Source organism: Saccoglossus kowalevskii, chromosome 16, assembly GCF_978046115.1.
Source record: "Saccoglossus kowalevskii chromosome 16, keSacKowa6.1, whole genome shotgun sequence".
NCBI classification, from domain to species: domain Eukaryota; kingdom Metazoa; phylum Hemichordata; class Enteropneusta; family Harrimaniidae; genus Saccoglossus; species Saccoglossus kowalevskii.
This window is the reverse complement of record NC_140656.1, coordinates 3,478,137-3,502,366: the sequence shown is the minus strand read 5'-3', so window position 1 is coordinate 3,502,366 and position 24,230 is coordinate 3,478,137. Positions and strand designations below refer to the sequence as shown.

At 32.9% G+C, this 24,230-nt stretch overlaps 1 protein-coding gene across 1 annotated transcript in view; it reads right to left on the bottom strand.

The window, feature by feature from the left end:
• Positions 1-24,230, bottom strand: part of LOC100371688 (F-box/WD repeat-containing protein 8-like) — a 99,279-nt gene that overhangs the window by 61,244 nt on the left and 13,805 nt on the right. Inside the window, exon 5 of the mRNA XM_006822999.3 lies at positions 14,440-14,597. Coding sequence (XP_006823062.2) covers positions 14,440-14,597 — 158 coding nt within the window. The remainder of the gene's footprint in view (positions 1-14,439; positions 14,598-24,230) is intronic.

Sequence of the window (24,230 nt, the reverse complement as noted above, 5' to 3'; positions counted from 1 at the left end):
CATTTGAACATGATGTGGCATTGTATCTTGCTGATTACTGCCTCAACTGATTGATCTAGCCTTAACCTTAGACTCTGATTAAATAATACAATAACTAATTTATGTGAAATCATGGAATAACCGAAATGAAAACAAGAAAATAGAACTCAAAATCAATATACTGTATCAGTAGCACTAGTATGCACTTACATACATCTTTTGCAAAAAAGTCATATTTTAATAATTTTTTCATGTGTGCTTCCCAAGGAGCAAATAAGATATTTTTCAAACAACTTAACATCTAAGATAAGCCTATAAGATTGGCTAGAGAAATAACATCTAGAAATTGTGAAATGGCACATAAAAATAAAAATCATAACATGATAAAAAATGTTTAATTTAAATAAATAAGATATATTTCCTACAGCTTTACAGATTCACACAATTCAAAATGTCATGTAATACATAACAGTGTCAAAACACCTAAAACTATCTTCTCTGAATGCAATTTTAACAGAGACCATGACCCAAAAAATTGTCAAGAATTTGTATTTCGTTAAATTTTCTCTTTATTCTAGATATCCATAGTTACTGTGACAATTGGGTAATGGATTGCATCACCAGTCTGTACTGACAAAAATTTACAACTAGGGCCCCGAAAAATTAAAAATGTTTCTAGAAATCATGAGTGTCATTTACAAATTTGCACATCCCAGCTTTGCTTTCAGTTTTTTGGCAAATGAATGAAAAAAATGAAGGGGAAACAATTTTTAAATAGAAACAAAAATAAACAAGTTAATGACACATTCCCTGTAGCAATTAGAGGAAATGTTATTATGCCAAAGATAATGTAATATGACCAAAAGCAAGGTAGCGGCAAGTATGTTGACTTGGAGCTGATCACAAATTGAATTGTTATGGACATGTATTATATTATCTACATGCATAATATATATGCAATCAAAATAGATATGCAAATCACTGGTCATGTGGTCAGGTAATTTGTTTCTGAATGAATTGTAGTGTATGGTCAGTAATTCAGAATGAATAAAAGTATCTAGTATCAACAAAAATCAGATTTATATATGGTCACACACTTTATATTTCACTTTGCTATTTCTCATAATTATGCAATTTTTGTATCAAAACTCAAACATGTAAGTGTATTAAATGTACCAAGTAATATACAGTGTATGTTTGAGAATATGTAAAAGTGTCAAAGTTTACTCTAACACATAGTAGTACAAGCTATTATGCATCTCAGGAGGAAATCTTGCCAATCATAAATTCATTTGCAAACCAGACTCACTTAAGTTACTTAAAATTATATATACATTTTTTTTATATTTATTTTTTATTATTTTGATTTTTCGACTGTTAACATTTAATACAACCTTTGGAATATATTCCTACAAATTAACATAGGCGTGTATTTTGATGATTGTGTCATGGGTATCATAGATATACAAATGTAGTTGTATTACCAGCAAAAACGTATCATCATGTACATGTATCTGTATAAGCAAGACACCTCATCTTTTATCAAATCACAAATTGAACATGTATCCATTTATGACACATTTGCTAAATATCAATGGAAATGGTGCATTGTGGTCAGGCGATTCATCCCAAATCACATTTGTCCTAAGTCAATTCATCCCAGAATTTTTATTCATTCCTATGTTGGATAATCCTAAACTTGATTCATTTGATTTATTATGTTAGCCCAATACTAACACATCCAATACAGCCACCAAGATCTGAACAACAAACTGTATCTTATCATGTTCACACATTGTCATGCATATGAAAGCACCTCAAAGATGTTTATTATAACACATTTTGTAGTATGTTAATGTGTCAATCGTCAAATCAAGTTATTCATATTTCATGGTATATCAGTAACTAGTAAACACGGTTGGTCAAACCTGCAATAGAAATCAACAACACCTGGCACACATACACACATTGAAATTTGCAACTCCTTGCACACCAATATAGACATCACCCTACACAAGATCAGAAGGCTGACTAATATACATGGATTTCAACCCTGAAGTAATCACATCTGTGGATTATTTAAAAGCATCTATGTACCTAGATTTATTAAAACTTGATCACTGGTAATCAAGATATCCGTAGAGTACCTATAAATTGCTTAACTTATGCAAATTAGGTAATTAGTAAGCACTAAATGTAATCCTAAACTGAGCATGTATCAAGTTTTCTTGAAATCTGTGTAATGGTATTTGAGAAAAGGTAAAAATGTTTAAAATTAGCTATTTAATATGCAAATTAGGTAATTAATATGCACAGGATTTCAAACAAAACTAATCAGTACTGTGCATTATCTCAGAGCATCCATGTATCAAGTTTCATAGAGATTTGTTGAATAGTACCATGTACATTAGAATAAAATGAAAAAGCTTAAAATTAGCTAATTAATATGCAAAAATTTCAACCAAAAACTAATTATGTCTGAGCATTATCCTATAGTATCTGTGTATGATGTTTCATTGAAGTCTGTTGAATAGTACATGAGAAACAAGTGAAAGTGCTAAAAATTGGCTAATTAATATGTAAATTACATAACTAATATGCATGAATTTCAACTAAAAACTAATCAGGTCTGAGCATTATCCTACAGCATCTATGTACAAAGTATCATTAAAATCTGATAATTGGTTCACACACACACACACACACATACTTATATTGCTATATGTTCCGAGGACTTCATTGGATTAACTTTTAATATAGTTGAATTAACTTTTAATATAGTTGCGATATGAACTCGATTAAAACGCGTTCCTATATAGGGTTGCGTTTTAATTGGAGTTTAATTAAACTCAATTACAATGCAATACAATGGAGAATTGCATTTTAATTAAGTTTAATTAAACAAGAGTTGAATATCCCGTGACTGAACATAGAAATGTTTGCGAAGCTTAGGTTTAGTATTGGGGTAAGGTATGGTACAATTATATTAATATTAATATAACCTGAACCATACCTTCCCCCGATACTAAACCTAAGCTACGCAAAACGTATTAATAATTGAATTAACTATTAATATAAATTATGTTTTCCGAGGACTATGAAAAAGGTCCTCAGAAGGTGTGTATGTCCTCGGAAGTTGCTATATATCTGTATTTTTGTCCTCGCAACATATAGCAATCCAAGTACACACACGCACACACACACACACACATACACACACACACAGATGCATTAAACGCAGACTCACATTGTATGCTTTGCACATAGAAGTCAAAAACAGTTTCAGAAGCAATGTATTAATGTCACACAACACAAGTTTCACAAAGTTTCATGTGGTATAGAGAACTATGACATTTTGTAGCTGGGAACACAGTGACCTTCACACCAACAATTGTGACAAGAATTCAATTTACAGTATGCACTGGGACATACTGAAAGACTATATGGCTAAACAACTTCTTATCATTTCAAAACAGATATTTAAAACGTCATTATCCAGGTCCAGTGAACCATATCACCTGTCAACCTTTAATAATACTTTAATAATAACTTGGGTAAGGAATCTTGGTGTTTGTAGGATGCTCTCACCGGAATAAAGACACACCCAGGAAAGAGTAAAGAAAGTAAATATGACAAATTATCAGTGCCAACAATTAGCATATCTATAATCTTACACTGTATCAGTTTACCTACAATTGTACTGGATGAAAATGACATGATTGCAGCCAACGATATACTGAAGCAGGAGGGTCGTCACCTGTGCACACGCAACACACGCTAAAAAAAACGCAAAGACTCAGACCCTTGTTTGTAAACAATGACACGCTATGGCCATCTGACCCATGCGCAGGTGGCGACTACCCCGCTTTGAATGTATGAAAATGTTCATAATTACTTTTATTTTATAATTTTAATTTTTGTACAGTCCATAGTATAAACAATCATAGTATCAGTAAATTTCAAAAACTAGTTAACCAATCAAAACATGTTAAATGTATGTATGCATAGTAGTAAAGCAGCCAATGATTAAAAGTAGGACCCGCAAAGACTCATGGGTAATTGTTATCACCAAATGGCTTCCACAACCAATGAAAGTGTATTATTTTGGATCGAATGAGGAGTGAAGCTCTTGCAGAATAAATGTTTTATAAATACTTTATACAAATTTAAAAAAAAAAAATTATGACTTCATGACAACCACAGTAATACATACATAAATATTTATAATTATCAAATATTAATATGACATATTTTCAATAATAACCATACTATCTATCCATAAGGCCCAGTTTTTGGACAGCATTCACACAGAGATTAATAATCTTTATCATCCTTAATGTTAATATAATTTTTTTAATTGATAAGTTCTTCAATGGTAATTTCTTTAATTAATAAGATCTTTATTGTTATTATTTAATAATTCATTTCGTGTCAGTGTTCATTTCATTCCAATACAGAATTCTAATTGATTGGAGGATTGCGAACTGATATAAAATAACTGAATTTATTTAGAAACATGTCACCTCATTATTACAATGCATCAACTTATTTGAATAGAAAATCACCTGACATACAAGCCAGATGTGAAATTGCAAAATAACAATCCAAATATTGGCAAGCTGCTGAAATAGGCCAAGGTCTGACCCAGGCATGGTGACAATAGAAAACAATCACAACTCATGACAGCAAAGGATTCTGGGTAATCCTGGCTGACCAACCAATTGTTTAACATATTTCCCAAATTAGAACAGAATTTCAGGCGTTAACAAGATTAGAATTAGCATTGACGTATTTCTATACTCAAGATATTTTATCGACATGACAAATTGGTTTCTTGCTGAAAACTAGCCATACAACAACTTTAAATATTTATACCAAATATACATACCGATACGGTAATAATTGTCATACTTTTTGATTCAAAGTTAAACTTCTACTAGACTGTACAAATTTGATGGGGAGTACTTCCTTCAGGAGAAAGATAAAACACCTGATGAAGATTATTACAATTAGTCACTAATAAAAATTATTATATGTATTTTATTTTATTTTAGAAGCAAACACTAACAAACATGAATGTGACTACTGCATTTGATGATAAGCAAATAAATAAATGCCACGCCCCTTTACATGCTTTTCTTTCTCTACCCTGTATGACATTGCTGATATGTATCAGGCTACAACACCCTGGGTAAAAAAGTAGGTCACTTATGCTAGATGTTTATAAACACAACGATCATGTGATTTGCATGACATGAACAGAATGGTCAGGAGTCTCAACATGCAATGTACATAAAACCTGTTGAAAGGTGACCCAGGAGGGCAGGACTGTAGAAGAGGGATAGAAGGGTAGAGGCATGGAGGAGAGGGATGGGAGGGTAGAGGCATGGAGGAGAGGGATGGGAGGGTAGAGGCATGGAGGAGAGGGATGGGAGGGTAGAGGCATGGAGGAGAGGGATGGGAGGGTAGAGGCATGGAGGAGAGGGATGGGAGGGTAGAGGCATGGAGGAGAGGGATGGGAGGGTAGAGGCATGGAGGAGAGGGATGGGAGGGTAGAGGCATGGAGGAGAGGGATGGGAGGGTAGAGGCATGGAGGAGAGGGATGGGAGGGTAGAGGCATGGAGGAGAGGGATGGGAGGGTAGAGGCATGGAGGAGAGGGATGGGAAAGTGGATGAAGTAGGAGCAGAGGAATGGGAGAGAAGATAAAGGGGGATAGGAGGGTAGAGGCATGGAGGAGAGGGATGGGAAAGTGGATGAAGTAGGAGCAGAGGAATGGGAGAAAAGATAAAGGGGGATAGGAGGGTAGAGGCATGGAGGAGAGGGATGGGAAAGTGGATGAAGTAGGAGCAGAGGAATGGGAGAGAAGAAAAAGGGGGATAGGAGGGTAGAGGCATGGGAGAGTGAATAAAAGGGGATAGAAAGGTAGAGGCATGGAGAAGAGGGATGGGAAAGTGGATAAAAGGGGATAGAAGGGTAGAGGCATGGAGAAGAGGGATGGAAAAGTGGATAAAGGGGATAGAAGGGTAGAGGCATAGAGAAGAGGGATGGAAGAGTGGATAAAGGGGATAGAAAGTTAGAGGCATGGAGAAGAAGGATGGAAAAGTGGATAAAGGGGGATAGAAGGGTAGAGGCATAGAGAAGAAGGATGGAAAAGTGGATAAAAGGGGATAGAAGGGTAGAGGCATGGAGAAGAAGGATGGAAAAGTAGATAAAGGGGGATAGAAGGGTAGAGGCATGGAGAAGAAGGATGGAAAAGTGGATAAAGGGGGATAGAAGGGTAGAGGCATAGAGAAGAGTGGATAAAAGGGGATAGAAAGGTAGAGGCATGGATAAGAGGGATGGGAAATTGGATAAAAGGGGATAGAAGGGTAGAGGCATGGAGAAGAGGGATGGAAAAGTGGATAAAGGGGATAGAAGGGTAGAGGCATAGAGAAGAGTGGATAAAAGGGGATAGAAAGGTAGAAGCATGGAAAGAGGGATGGGAAATTGGATAAAAGGGGATAGAAGGGTAGAAGCATAGAGAAGAGGGATGGAAAAGTGGATAAAGGGGGATAGAAGAGTAGAGGCATAGAGAAGAGGGATGGAAGAGTGGATAAAAGGGGATAGAAAGGTAGAAGCATGGAAAGAGGGATGGGAGAGTGGATAAAGGGGATAGAAGGGTAGAGGCATGGAGAAGAGGGATGGAAGAGTGGATAAAAGGGGATAGAAGGGTAGAGGCATAGAGAAGAGGGATGGAAGAGTGAATAAAAGGGGATAGAAGGGTAGAGGCATGGAAAGACGGATGGGAGAGTGGATAAAGGGGATAGAAGGGTAGAGGCATAGAGAAGAGGGATGGAAAAGTGGATAAAGGGGATAGAAGGGTAGAGGCATAGAGAAGAGGGATGGGAGAGTGGATAAAGGGGATAGAAAGGTAGAGGCATAGAGAAGATGGATGGGAGAGTGGATAAAGGGGATAGAAGGGTAGAGGCATGGAAAGAGGGATGGGAAATTGGATAAAAGGGGATAGAAGGGTAGAAGCATGGAGAAGAGGGATGGAAAAGTGGATAAAGGGGAATAGAAGAAGATGGATGTAGAATATTACACATTTTGGAAAATGTTCCTTTAGCACCCCACTCCTAGCTTCAACCCTACCCCTACCCTCAAGTTTCTAATTGTATATGCCCCTCCTAAGAATGCATGTATTTATCTTAAAGGACATGTACAATTGAATTGGGGGGGTCTTGGGGTGAGCATTCAAGTTGGGGATAGGGGGTGCAAAAGAATCTTTTTCTTCATTTCAATGGGTTCATGCTTGTAAAAAGCAGGAAGTTTGAACTAGTAGAATACACTTTGTTCTGAAATATGAAAATATTCCTATCTACGTTTTCATCAATTCCATCACTTGAACCAATATCTGAAGGCACATCTCAAATTAAATAATATGATTTTGTAAAGAAGCTTTTTAAAATTCTATGTTTCAACTATAACGGTGACATTGAGAAGTCTCTGCTTTAACTGTCTATTCATATTAGCTTGGTTGAGTGAGTTTCAATTTTATCAGTTACAATCATTTATTTATTACCTTCTTTAAATCAAGAAAAGACATAACAAAGCAAATTAAAAGACAAATCTTTAATTCCCCCAGGGTCATTGTCATTACAGGTTCTCAGCTGTCATATATATGTCCTTGATTTAGAAACATATTTGTGGAATTGCCAAATAAAATAATCATTACAAGCACAAGTTTTTTTCATTGGTCTAAGAATGCTGGTGAACCCCCCAAGTTAGTGTAAATTCTCACTGCATGTACATTGTAGCTGTACTTTGTAGAATTCGATAAACTCAATGGATGCTGTTGAGGTAGTTACGACTACCATTAAAACTTATCACCAGATTTTCTTGACTCTTACCATATGGCTTTATTTCGTGTTGTTGCTCATGAAATCCAGATAAAAAGAATTGTGGTCATTAAACAAACTTTTGTACAAAAACAATGTGGTAAAGATCCCTGAATGAAAACTATCGAAAATAGTTTCATCATTTCTCAAATGCTGTTTAGGAACATAGAATGAATAAGATTAATAAATAACATAATAAATAAATAAATAAATAAATAAATAAATAAATAAAAATAAATATATATTTATGGTTTTCTCAAATTACTGGGAAATGTCTTATGTTCAGCTGGAATTCATTTTTTAAAATAAAATAAAAAAAAAAATGTTGGCTGATTCATATGAATTTTATTTTCACTGGTTTTTGATGAGTTTATATATTTTCACTGGATTTTATTAGGACTGATTTATTTATCTCTTTAGTGAAAATAGCGAAAAATAAATTTCAAGTGAAAATAAAAGTACTTTACAGTAGTAAGTGACCTCACAGTCAAAATAGATCAACTGTCTTTGTGGATTCCCCTAAAAACAAAGTTGATAATGTTCTGATGAAATATTATTTTAACCTCAATGTTTATGCCATATCACTCCCAAAGGTAGTTTATATAGTTGTTGCCATGGCAATTGAAATCATTATCATTTTGTTACAAATCTCATTGCAATCCACCAAGTGTTCCTGCATACCAAATATCAATGCAATGTCAACACTATCCAAGGTACTTGTACAACAAATTTGAAACCATTCTGACTAGCGAATCCAGATAAGAAGTTGAAAAAAATCAGATAAAAATATTAGTTTAAAACAATAATCACCCCGAATAAGCATCAACAATGGACACAAAATGAATAATTCTGAGAGATAATCATTCAAGGTACTTGTATACCAAATTTGAAAACATTCTGAGAAGTGATTTCAAAAAAAAAAGTCAAAAATATCAGTTTGGACCACAAATACAAAAATTGAGATTGACATGAAATGAACAAATCAGAGAGAGAACCACCCACGGTACTTGTATACCAAACATCAAAGACTCAGGCTACTGGTTTTCAAGAAGAAGATAAAAATGTAATTGTTGAGGAACAGACATCAGACAGACGGACGACATTAATCAGTAATATGAACAGCTCTACTGTGCCACTTTTGATGACAGTCAAACTAACAAATTGTTTTATACAGGCCCAAATGTCAATGACTTGTGTCTGAACAATTAAAAAAAAATAAGTTTTTTGCCAATATTTAATCAGCTGATTGTCATTTTCAAAACTGTTGATTTCAGCAAATACATAACTACTGTGAACTACATCACTATAGAAACAATTCTGTAGATGTCATTGTGTGAATTCCATTATGATGTTCTAGATTTAAGGGCACGTAACTTACATCACCAAGTATCGAAATATGTGATGAACATTGAAGTCACGCGATGCAAAGTCGCATACTTTGTGATTATGCAATTCATACTTTCATGCACGTTTTAAAATATGACAAGATTACCATGGCAGCAAATTGGTTACTAAGACAATTTCAATTGTGGAAATAATAATTTATGAGGCTAGACAAGGTGGCAAAAAGCACACATTGTAAATACAAGGACACTCAACAAAAATACCTGAGGCAAATTTCTTTATAGACTGACTCATTTGCAGTTAGTATATCAAGAAACGTGCATGCTATTTTGTAAAACATGTGATCTTCTATGTATGTCACTATTCTTGCATAAGCTTACCTCGTCATTTCACTATTATGCACTGTAATACAGTACAAATCAGATTGTGTTTTGCTGAATTTGAAAGCATTTTATGTAAGAATCACTCAACATAAATAACTTAACAGATAAGACTGACGTTGAATAATTATTGGACAGGATAAGTCGCATGTGAAGCCATTACTAGTATGTTCCCAACGTATAAATATGTGACACCCATTGATAATTGGCTTTACATATACAGAAACTCAGAAATAAAAGCCTTTATGATATTTTGGGAAAAGAATTCAAAGTTCTTCAGACATACTTTGATCTTATCATGAAGTGTCTAACAATTCATCTGCAATAATAGCCATGTCGGTCTACTCCCTTTGATCACGAGAGACACAGATGCTGCAGTCTGAGAGCATTTCAAAGAACTTACTAGATTCCTTAAATTACACCATGACTCTCATCGTAATCAAAGAAAGCTTAGAAAGAACTCCTGTGTGCTGAGAGTATTGAAGACATTGAGAATTAATTAGCCTTCCAAACAAGATGATTGTCTGCTTTTTAAGATGTACATTTACAACATTAGAACAATGTGATCCACATTATTGAAATTTAAAATACACTTGATTTTACATCTGAGGTTTTCAATCTAATTTATTCCAGAGCACCTCTACCACAAGTTAAAATAAGTACATGATATATTGATGGAAAATCTGAAACCTGACTAATTTTTTATGCAAATCAGGTAATAAGGTCTGTGCAATATAACATACTATCAATGTAAAATACCATCGAGTTTTAATAAAATGTGATCAATGGAAAAGCATAATAGTGAAATATTATGCAAATTAGGTAATTAATATGCACACATTTAAACCACAATTACAGGTTGTGCATGTCCTATGACATCTATGTACTAAGGTTCATTGTAATGTGATGATTATTATTTGAGATATCAGTGGACAAGTTGGAAATTGACTAATCATTATGCAAATCAGGTAGTTGATATGCATGGATTTTTACCCAAAACTAATCAAGTCTACACATTGTCCCAGAGCATCTATAAACGTTTCATCAAAATCCAATGAGTGAATCTTTAGATATCAGTAAAACAGTCATGAAGCAGCCAAACAATAGTTAATTATCATGCAAATTAGGTAATTATTATGCAAGGATTTCAACCAAAACCTAGTCAAATCTGTACTTTAGCCCACAGCATCTATGCATCAAGTTTCATCAAGAACAAACATATGGTTCTTGAGATATAAGTGAAACACACACTGCACTAACTGCAAAGACTCAATTGTGTGCTTTACAGGGTTACCGGTAACTTGCCTTAATTCCAAAAACATTTTTAAAAGTCCCGCTTTTCACAGAATGCCTGAATGGTGAAAAAAATTAAAACCATTGTTTCCATGGAAACAAGTCATGTTACCTTTTTTTTATTCTATAACTTAAATCAAATTAAGATAATCTTTAATTTAATGTAATCAATAAATGTTGGGGTCAGGGAAATTATGATTTTGTAAATAAAGTAACTTCCTTCCTTCCTTTCTTTAATTAAATTAATGCAATTTCACTGTTCAAGTCAACTGGAAACTATTAAACTATACCCACCTTGAACTGAGCATTAAAGCTGAACTTAAAAGATAGTTTTGTTTGTTATTTTTGCATGTAATTAAGTAAAACATGATATTCATGTGATTCTGACAAACATCATACATTATCTATTTGTTGGCTCAATAAAGTGGAATCCTGTTGTGATACGTTTGATATCTGAACACAATACCCAGTCATTGCACAATATGTTTATTTTAATCTCTGACTGGACACAACACACACTCACGTGGATCTTACCTGGGGTCAAAGATCAACAAACAAAGAATACTAGGTTTCATACCCCTTTCGAAAAAATAACAAAATATTCACTAAAACTTTGATAGGTTTATAGTTACTGTTATGAAATACAACCCTAATATAGATACCACTGAGGAACACAAATCAAGTAACAAAGAAATTGGGTTTATATTTTACTGTAAAATAGTAATTTTGCCCAAAAATTACATAAATATAGAGAATTGATGATATTGTCACAAAATGGACTAACCTGACCCATATCAAATTTCAAACCTACTAGATTTCAAGAAAAAGTTGAAAATAGCATTTTTTACTCAAAATGATAAAATATTTGTTATTAAACTAGCCACTTGTCAACTTATATAGTTCTGCTGTTTGAAATGAATACTGTGAAAGTAAAACCAAATATCAACACTCAATAAATTAAGAAATGAATGAAATAATCAATCTCACTCAGAGAATAGAATTTATCACCATGGAATGAACAAATATAAATATCAAGAAAAAGTTTAAAATAGCACTTCTTTACTAAAAATTACCAAAATATTCCAATAAAATAGTGAATAGAAGTTGTCAGAATAAAATTTAAAAATTTAATGGAGGTTCTCCTAAGATGAAAACATATAAAATATTAAAGTAATTGGGATGAAAATAGCATTTGTTACCAAAAATATTCATACAGGTTAGATAATACTGACTTCAAAATATTAAATATAAACTAAAACAAATATGTAATATTTGATATTTGTTCTAACGACAAGTTTTGTTGGTATTTAGAAAGTCAAAGAAAAAAAATTATATAAAAAAATATTGGGGAGATCTGAAACTGCTAAACACTGCTCTTTACATTGTATTAAAGGTATTGCAGTTTCAAGGGACCCCAACAAGACACCCACAGACAATTATAGTAGCATGCACCTCATAAATTGCATAAAATAATTAATTTCATGTCTTGACAATAACTTTTCATAATAATTATGCCACATATCACCTTGTTTTCCATAATAACCTCCATCCCCTGGTAGCCATTTTGAATCTGTGGCATTTATGTGCTCTAACCTAGATAAATAGATCAATGACCTCAATCAAATCAAAATATTTTGTTGTGAATTATATACATGCAATAAACTGTTACCAGGGGAAGCATGTTATTTTACTTTATTCATAATTTCAGAATGTAGCTAATTTAATGGAAAGTATTCACAATGAAATAACTGGTATGTTGATATAAATTAATATTCTGTTAATTCATGCATGAAGTCAAATTGACCAAAACTACAGTATATGCAGCTATTCAATGTGTTTTGCGGTAACAGCACATAGAATTATGGTAACGTGAAATGAACATTCTGACTACACATAGCATTTAAAACTAATTATAAAAATAGCACAAAAACAAAATGACCTACAAGATCGACACAAAGACTAACAAATAACAAAATTTCCAATACATCATAATAAATTAAACCGTGTCTTTACCTGCCTTCATTAATTCACAATTTAAGTAATGTATACTATAATAATAAAGGACACGGTAACAACCTTGACTGAGTAAACACTGTCTGTACTTTGCCTCATTATACACATATTGTCACCTCACCTTGACTGCTTGACCTAACCTACAATGTAAGCACATGTAGACAGAGTCAAAGGTCACATACTAAGGTTCTGCAAGGTATATTTAAAAGCAGCAGTTTTTCACTTTTCAACTTTTTCATATTTTTCATCATGTAAATCTGTGCTAAAATTACAAATTGTGGTGAACACATAGTAATGCATAACGTAACAAGCAGATAAAACTGGATTTGTTTGAACAAAAAAGTGCCATAATCCATCCATCTTTTGACCCAAAGTATATTTATTTAGTACCATAAATGTCACTTTGACTTATTATTATATGTATTCAAAAATTAAAAAAAAAACAAGTGCCATATTTTAATATCAAGATCAGTTATGATTGTTATTATTATCACAAACTTAATTTTGTGAACCAGTACTCAATTCTAGGTTTGTAATTCAACAATGAATCAGGAAATATTTGTATGCTTATGGAATATGTATATTCATAATTTTACTTAATTTAATTTTTAAATCTGCCAATAAAAGTCATGAACTACTAATCCAGAAAGATTTCTCAAAGATTAGAAATGGACATCGAATTAAAGACGAACTGACTTTAATCCCATGTTTAAAGACATACATACTGATGATGAATATGCCATCCAACTTGTTGGCATAATAATGTACCCATACACTACTATATATTAACAATCTTTGCATTTGCTAATTCATTCGCAATCCCAAAATATTAGTAGATTTCAAAATATTATTTAAATGGTGCTAAAAGGTGAAGAAGAAAATGCTGCATTAAATTCACTACCCATCACCGCCACAGCACTACCACAGCACTACCACAGCAATCACAAATTTCAGCACATTTTGACTTTACAGTGGATGTACAGTGAAGTGAAAATGAGTAGCTAAGCAGTGTCATTATTGATGATTAGTCTGTTCTCACTGAGTCATAGTGACTTTAAAACTGTGGAAAGAAATCATTGGTTGTCATAGTCTGTTTAGAGATTTACAAAAGATCATTTTTCTGTTTCAAAGGATTTGGAAAAAAATCAAGGCAATTTAATTGGTTAATACCAAATACTCACGCTTCCTTCCCTGGATTAAATGGAACGCTCTATTTTAATTAGACTAGGGAATCCCCCCAAAACACTGCTATTATTCAGAGACGACACCTGCAAATTATTCATCACCGGACAAGTCTAGACAAGCTTCAAAAACTATTGAAATTGTTACAACGATGACATCATCTTTAAAAAAAGAGTTTTGATGATGAAATTGACAGCTAAATCACCCTGAAAACCTTAATCATGAAAAAACCTCAAACTCAGCTTTGCAGCAACATCAATATTATGTTGTCATGACAACAGTTGTTTACTCATTTCATCCCTGGACTCTGTAAACGTGCATTTCATTCAAGGTATTCAGCATATACGACCTAGAAAGGCCTTGTACTTACCATTGTCATAGGTTGCCATAGCAATATTGCTGTTTGTGGCTACGTGATCGACAGCTGGTCGACATCTCTGCTCCAGCCCTATAGTTTCATGTGATGTTACGAAGAGGTCACTTTCAATATCGTTGATGTTCCATAGACGCACCCTTCCATTAGTATACCTACATAGAAGAGCATAGAATGAGGTAAGACAAGAATTTATACCTGAGATATGGAAACAAATTTCATATTTAGAATTTTGCACCAAGAAGAGTTTATTGTGTATAATGATAAACCCTCAAATTGCAAGTCTAGATGAGCTTTTCAAAACTAGTGGATTATTTAATTGTCAACAGTTGTTACAATCATATCATGTATTTTGCCTTCTTCAAATCAATAATTAAGATTTGTTATTAATTAATGTCATTTTAATATTATAAGTTAATATGAAAAAAATATTAACTGAAAACAAAATATATGGAAATACTAAGATTATTTTCAAACCTATATGAAAAATATATGATTTTTTAATGATAATAACAATGAGATTATCCAAAATATTGTGCATTGATCTAGTTATAAATATTTCATATTAATGTACAATAAAGATTAGTGATGATAACATTTTAAAAATCATAAATAACATTACAAAATTAACACCCAAGAATTCTATTATTTCATATTTTGATAATTAAACAACTATAACTGTGGGACAAGTGAACAAATATCGCGCAAGTTTTGTTGCTAACTGATCAATGTACAAATACATGATATAGAAAATGTTATCAACACAAGTCATTGAAAATGACACAGTCCCTGTTAAGTTCTCTTTGTGCTCGTTATATTAAAGCGAAGGGGTTGTCGCGAGCGTGTCCTTGAAACTTGAGTTCCAAGTGGCGTATACAACAGATTGTTTATTTACATCAAAACACGTGTTTCGTGTCATAGTAATATGGCCAAAAATAAAAACAGCGGTTATTCAGCCATCTTTGATCTGATTATGAAACACACTTATATGTATGATGTATGTGACAAATACGAATGAAAATGGTACATAAATTGTGGAAATATAGTAGTAAGGCCAAAAAGTCATATGGCTGTCAATCAGCCATCCTTGACCAGATTTTGAAACAAATTGTCATGGACATGCATCCTAACATGTATAAAGTACATGTATGTGCCAAATTTGAATGAAAACTGACAGAGCACATCCAAGATACCACATAAAAAAACAAAAACAAGATGCCTGCCAGTCGACCATCTTTGATCCAATTGCGAAATAAATCGTCATGGACATGTATCCTAACATGTATAATCTATGTACCAAGTTTGAATGACAACTGACCAAGCATGTCCAAAATACAACATTTTCAAAAAACAAGATGGCTGCCAGTCGGCCATTTTGAATCGAATCGCTAAACCACTGCATGTGCATATGTCCCATATAAGGTACTAGGCACATGCAAAGAATGAACGGAATCGGTCCACAGGATTCTGAAATATGACTCCGGACGGACGCACGGACACACAGACACACGGACGGACGGAGACCGAATTATAAGTCCCTGTTTTCGGACTTCGTCCGAACGGAGACTAATAATCTACATAAGAAATTTTTAAATTCATGAATATTGAGCAAATGATAAACATTTTTTACATAAAATAATGATAATAGTCTATTTGAATCAACCATATAAGCAGCTGAAATAAAAAAAAAAGAGGATATTCAATAACTATCGGATTACAAAGTATATCTGATGATGAACCTTGAACAGACACATGTAGACAGAGATCTATCATCTAGACAAGTGACAATTTCTCAACAAGGTTTTAATCATAGCATTGTAGTACTGTAACCTTAAAACTAGGTTATCCATTTCATTACCTATACAGACCATGTATACATACAATCAATCAAACCGACTATGTCTGGTTGGTTAAGTAGTCTTGCCTTTTGTAAAATACTATTCTGTCTGTGTACTTGTTTGCTCATATGCATTCAATCATTTTATTTACCCAAACTACATTTCGTTTATTATAAAGTTGTGCAACGTTTTTGTGCAGTTCCTGGTCTGCCAATATACATACTGGAGTAATCTATCTATTATCAGACCATTTTCACTGTGAGATTGCGCGTTATGTGTGAAATCAAACATAATCAAAGAAAGCTTAGAAAGAACTCCCGTGTGCTGAGAGTATTGGAGACACATTAAAAATTAATTCAAAATTACTTGAACTTGAGATATTGATGGAAATGCAGAAAACTAATTATGCAAATAAGGTAACTAATATGAACACATTTAAGTGTAAAACTAATAAGGTCTGCGCAATGTAAAAGTAATAAGATCTGCGTAATGTAATATCTATGTACCAAGTTTCATTGAAATGTGATTAGAACCAAAAAATTATTAATTATTGTGCCAATTAAGAGAATTAATATGAACAGATTTTAACCTAAAATTAATCAGGCTGTCTATTGTCCTAGAGCATTTATGTACCAAGTTTTATTCAAATGTGATGATCAATACTCAGTATTAATTAATTATGTTAATTAGGTGATTAAGAAGCATAAATATTTACCAAAACTAATATGGTGTATAGTCCTACACATGTAGGTTCATTGAAATGTGATGAGCACTCTTTAAAAGTTTCATTAAAATTCAATGAGTGGTTCTTAGGACAAATTAACTAATTAAGCAAATTAGTAGTTAATATGCACAATAATTTATCCTAAAATTAATCAAGTCTCTGCATAGTCCTAGAAGATCTATGTCGCAAGTCTCATTGAAATGTGATGATTAGTACTTGAGATACCAGGTGAAGGGCTGAAAATTAACTAATTATGCTAATAAGGTGATTAATATGCACAAATATTTTTCCAAAAACTAATTAGGTCTCTGCACAGTCCTCAAGTAACTATGTACCATGTTTCATTGAAATGTGTTCATTACTACTTGAAATATCAATAGCTGAAAATTAATTAATTATGCAAATTAGGTAATTAATATGTACTGATATTACCCTAAAAACTATCTGTGCAGTCTCATATGACATCTATGTACCAAGTTTTATTGAAATGTTATGATTAGTACTTGAGATATCAGTGGAAAAGCCGAAAATTGATTAATCATTATGCAAATTAGGTAATTAATATAAACAGATTTTTACCCAAAACTAATGAAATCTGCGCATTAGATCAGAGCATCCATGTGCCAAGTTTCATCAAAATCCAATGAGTGGTTCTTCAAATATCAGTGGAACAGTCATGGAACAGCTTAAAATCAGTTAATTATCATGCAAATTAGGTATTTAATATTCATAGATTTTTACCAAAACCTAATCAACTCTGCGCATTATCCCAGAGCATCTATGTACCAAGTTTTACCAAAATTTGATTAGTGGTTCTTGAGATAACGGTGGAACAAAAAAAGTGACATACATACATACATACATACATACATACATACATACATACATACAGACATACGGACATACAGACATACAGACATACAGACATACAGACAGGGTAACTGCAAAGACTCCCTTTTGTGCTTCGCACACGGGAGTCAAAAACAGGACGAACAAAGGTCATAGTGCGTTGTAGCGTGTTGGATTTGATTAAGGAGAAAATATAATTGGAGTATTTCCATGCTTAATGATGTGCTATACACATCGATAATGATCAATTTTAATAAAGTATATCTCAACACCATACTTCCCATTCAGTCCACACCTATCTTGCTATGAACGAAATCTCACAGCAAACATAAAATTGCCTATTTGACTAACACATTATTTTCCGGTTGAGCCTGAATTGTTATTAAAGCGAGGGGTTGTCACCTGCGAGTGTGCGGCAATTGAGTCCCAAGCTGCGATAACACTGCATGCAAAAAAGGCAAAGGCTCATGGGTAGACGCTTGTTTGTAAATAACGGCATGCTATGGCCATCTGACGTATACGCAAGTAACGACTCCCTGCTTTATTATTAAAATTAAAGATTTAAGTGGTTAAGCTATTAGAGTATGTTTCAGTCAGTAATAACATGATTGTAAACTTTAAAAAAATCAATAGAGGTAATTTAAAACAGTAAGATGAAAACAATTAAGCAGGTATAACTAGTTTTATTTGGAAATGATAGTATCTGAATGTGGTAATTTTGTTATTGTCCATAAAAGGTTTGTTGTGCCAATTAATGTGATCTAACTATTTAATTAGGTTAATTTCATTAGACAAAGTATTATTTAATTACTCAATCCATTATTTGGGATGGTGTGTACAACATTTAACCAATGTAAACAATTGCAAAATGAGATCTTAAAGTGTGGTTGAATGCACACGATTCACACCAGATGTAAGGCAGTATAACCCACTTAAGAACACACATATACATTCAATAGGCGTTTTTCTACAGACATATGACCATGAGATACAACTGTGTTGTACATTTAGTAACCCTGTCAAAGATCAAGGCACTTGCACCTGATACATGTTTTATTGTATTTAAACTGTATGTTGCAAAAGTTTGCAAATAAATTAATTACTATGCACAAATTGAAGTTTGCAAATAAGGTAATTACTATGCATGTATGCAAATAAGCTAATTACTATGCACAGATTGAAGTAAAGTATGCAACTGAGGTAATTATTATGTGCAGATTAAAGTATGCAAATAAGCTAATTACTATGCACAGATTGATGTAAAGTATGCAACTGAGGTAATTATTATGTGCAGATTAAAGTATGTAAATAAGCTAATTACTATGCACAGATTGAAGTAAAGTATGCAACTGAGGTAATTATTATGTGCAGATTAAAGTATGCAAATAAGCAGATTGAATTAAGGTATGAATTCAAAAACATCAATTTTATGCTACTGGGAAACATATTTAAAGAACATATTAATGAATAGGCAAATTATTCAATAAATAAAAGTCAATAAAAGTCATCATGATATCAGTTAGAATTCTATGCATGAGAAAATGAAAACTCCTCTCTGTCTATTTGAATCTACTGTCAGGTGCTGAAATTATCATAAAATTTAAATTACTTTAACCCAGTATTAATTTCAATATTTTTCACTGCACATTCCCTGATTTGTAAAAAAATACGAAGAAAAACGCTATATTTTGCTGTTTGATCCTTCACAGCAAAAATGTATTGATTTACATTTAAATTCAGATGAGTCATTTTAATGGAATCTTTGTCAGACATAATTAGGGTAGTTTTAGTCCATACTTTTACATTATTGGCCCAATCTTAACCAATATTGAGTGAAACTCAAATTAAACGTAACACGAGATTATGCATGCTTGGATGGGGACTTTAAAAACAGAGGGATGTAAAGAGACCAGTGGGGTGTAATTTGTGAGTGGAGGGGGAGGGAAGTGAAACTTGATTCGCAATTCATCAAGTGTTCCAGACAATGTTCAATTATAAATAATGGACTGTTTATTTAGACACGCTACAAGAGCTCCAGCTGAAAGACAGTAAGACATAACCTGACCAGATGTCAGTAGCTGGAGTTTAAAGTTTCAAAATTTAATTAACCACACATAGGGAAAAAACCTAATCTAGACAGGCTCTTTGTGACATCAGATGCCAGCATCAGGGACCTTTGACAGCTGTGTTTTAGTCATATCTAAGAAATGCCTAAGTTTTTATTCCCTGGTGCAGTTGACAAGTATATTAAAGGTATAGATGTCAAATTAGTAATATTAATTTAAAACCAGGAAACAAAAATGTATTTATACCTGTGATTCAATATCAGGCAGTATTAACCTTTTCACCACCAGTTCCCAGTTTTCATCACAAATTCACAAAATAGTCCCATTTATAGTATGCACTTTCCTTCAGAAGATTGGGACAAAAATAGCCACATTTTTTTTAGTAAAAACTAAAAATTTACTCAAATTTTGTATGTTGAAACCAAAATTAGGGTCCATTTCCAGAAATATTGAAGAATATAAGAAACAAGTGCAGACAAATTTGGGTGAGAAAGTCTGCTACATAACATGTAAGACGACATTGTACTGTTATATTCAGACTGATTTACAGCCTTCAGAATGTAATGTTCTATATTTCCTGTCCTAAATTGATATTTACAGTTATACTCCATCAAAGGGGTAGGTGCTGTATTTTGTGCCATTTTTTTATTTATTTTACCAGCCATGTAAATCCCTGACAACTTTGTTGAACCAAATGAGTAAGTGGAGAGAAATAATTAAGTGGCATGGCCTATAATTATGTAAAAGTGAATCTTCAATTAAGCTGTTTACATGTGTATCATCAGCTGTCTAGGTGCAGTTTACATGTGCATAGCATTTTTTCACCTCACATAAAGTTATTTAGCTCGATTTTGCAAAGATTGAAAAATTTTTAAAAAATGGGGAAAAAAGCAACACTAGGCAGGCTGTGGAAGGTTACAAAAGTTGATAACGGTTGTGACAAGGTCTGTTGTTAAGAAGTCAACTTCACCTATTCTGTAATGCTTCAGTCAAATCCACTGCTGTAAACATTTTCATACATTATTTCAAAATGTTTTTAAAATTATGAATATAACAAATTAAAAATTAAAATTTGAGTGTGATACAGTATGTCCGGTGTAAATTTGCAAGGAGTTTTCAGATGATATACATGTTTATGAAATACATGTACAACAGGGCACAGGCTTTATGAGACACTTGGGACATGTAGTTTCAATTAGTGTTAATATTTATGATGTATGACTCAAAAACTTGTCAGTGTAAAAATGGGTGGACCACAGAATAAGATGATGATTTTTATTTTGTTTTAATTACTAGAGAAGGATTAATTAATTTTAAATCATGAGATTTCTAATTTGTACTTAAACTACTCATTCTAAAGAAATCAAGCCAAAACAAGTTTTAAAGTGTATGAGGATTTTAACAAAGATACCGGTAGTATACCGGTAATCTGTATTAGAAGCTGTATCCCTAGAGTGGCCCTTTGCTAAGTTGTCTGGATTGCGACTTACAGAGGGGCCTCGTGAAAGAGGGGTTCATGCATTGAAAATGGAGAAAAAGCACATGTACACACATGGGATTAATTGTAGTACATTTTCTTTATTGAAAAACATCACAGTGTCACAGCTTTATTGATGTCATCATTGTCAGATAATTTAATTTGCACTTTTGCATTTGCATTTTTCGTTCAGTCTACCTCTTGGTCAACTTCAAAAACAAATTTTCCCAGCTTTTCTTCATTCTTTACCCACCCAACTCTTGACTTGATTTACCTCTTTTTACACAGTCGATTGACTTACTGAGGCGTGATTTAGCGAGTGGTCACTGTAGAAGCCACACTCATTCTTTTTGAACAATTGAAATATTTCTCATATGTGTAGATGCTCTAATATAAGCTACATCCCCTCTGTTGCATTGTAACATTTTAATAGAAGCCGCAGCTGCTAATAGAGATTTTACACAGACTGTGGGTGGGCAGGTTAGGATGGGTGGGTGGTTTAGGGTGGGTGGGCACTGGGATATGAGAGTGCTGGAATATTGGCAAGGTAGTATATAGACCACTAGACTGACAGTCTCATCGTCAATTCATTATTTTCTCAAGAACAATGTCACTACCGGTAGATGTACTGTGATGATTGTCATGTTTGAAATGACATACCAAAATAAATAGTTATAAATATAATAGTTAAGAACTTGGACCAGGTCTTAAAAATGGATCAGATTTAACCTGTACATTTCTTAGCCCATGCTAAGCGTCCACGGACATTTTCTTAGCAAGGCTAATGTTTTTGACCTCTTAGCCCACGTTAAAGACCTGTGCAATGGTAGAATGTTTAGGATCAGTTGTTTCACATAATTATGTCTCATTGCCATCTAGCCTTAACAGAGTTGTTGACAAAATAATAATAATTTGATTTCCTTCTGCATATTGAATTTTTCACATAATCCAGCACAATTGGCCAAACTATTGCTGTATTTAGTAGTGCACGTCCAAATTACAGAGATACATTTTTTGTACTTCTATAGTGAAAATAGATAATATTTCAATGATTTTTTGGTTGATAATAGAGATAATACAGTAAATCCGCAAATAAACTATTAACTATTTTCAATTTTTGTTATTTGAGATGATGACCAAAATAGAAAACTGTATACCAATATAATAGTTACGGTATATTTTTATTTTCAAGTTTTTATATTCTAAAATCAAACTTTTGCAAACTGCAGTTAAAATTTGTTTAAATGCCCTAGACATATTTAGATTTTTCTGCATAATATAGAAATATGAAAGCAAGCAAAGCTAACTTTAGCTAGTAAAATGTTAAGTTAAACTGTACTGTACCCAATAATATTTGTTAAATAGAGAAGTACGGCAGTAATAATATTGTTTTGAACATTTCAAGTGTTTTTTTCCATAATTTATTCGCTCCATTGTAAATAATGAGTATCAAACATGTACAGCTTGGTGTCAATCTACGAAATCAACTGATTTACAGTGACCTTTCACCTTTTACATTGTACCCACACTAAATAAAATATTCCCTTTGGAAATAAGTAATCACGTATTTGGTTAATTGTAAAACTGGAACAATGACAATACCAATGAAGTCATCGTTCTATTTCAACATATGTTTTCTATTTAATTAAAAAGTATTATTAGTTCCAATGATCTCATTTCTATAAATAATAACAAGACTCAAGACTGTGATGTCATTGCATTATTTTGTTTGGGTGGGGGAAAGATTTTAGCATAATTTATTTTTATATCATTCTACTTTCAACTAGGGATTTTGGTACATGCGACTCATTAAGCTATAAATTTAAAATTTGCCACCGTTAAAAATATTTGCGCCAAAGAACTACAATATCTCCCAAAGATCAGGTGCCTATTATACAATGCACTTAAGTTTGGGATTTTCTCATAGCAACTTCCTTGAAACGTACACGAGGTCAGAGTTAATAATAACAAATACACCTGACCACATGCACAATTCGGATCATAACACATAGAGTAATATCTGAGTAGCGTTTAATGCATTTCTAAAACTTGATAAAAGCTGGTATAACATTTCATGAACTCATAGGTACTTTTACTGTCATAGTTTCCAAGAGATAAGTCTTTAAACAGACCAAGGTCACATGAAGGTGAGTGTGAGCATGACAGTAGGAAGCTACTAAACAAGCATTAAGTACATCAGCCTCCGGCCACTTGATGGAATTAACAAAATATATAGTGCAACAAGCAACACTGCATCAAATTTTCGGTATGTGTTTGTGGGGGGAAGGGGGGGGGCTTACTTGAGGATATCCTATTGATACTGCTTTCTTTTATGTTACAATATTCTCAGAATAGAGCAAGTTTTCTGTTATTCGGTAGCTAGTTTTCAGTTAGCGTTAAGTTCTGTAATGAAAAAGAGACTTGATTTTCTGATCTTTGTTCCATGAACATTTGCTATTATCCATTGCTTGGTGTCTGCTATTGTATATTGATTTTCCATTATCAGATGAAATTATCCCAATTTTAAAATTAGAATAGAAATCATATATTTACTGGCAACAAAAGAAGACACTGTTTCACTGTTAAATACATATTTTAAAACCTAGTAATTAAAAATTAATATGGCAATGTACTAGTAAATACAAATAACATTTCATTTTATTTAAATCTTATACAACCACAATAAACTGAAGGATGCTTACATAAGTTCTAATAAGTGTTTATTATATCAATTAACAATTTCATACTTATTAAAGTAAAAGTCCATATCACAGAAAATTGAAAAATGTGATAACTAATTATTTTTTTGTTAATTAAAATTATTCAGTACCACA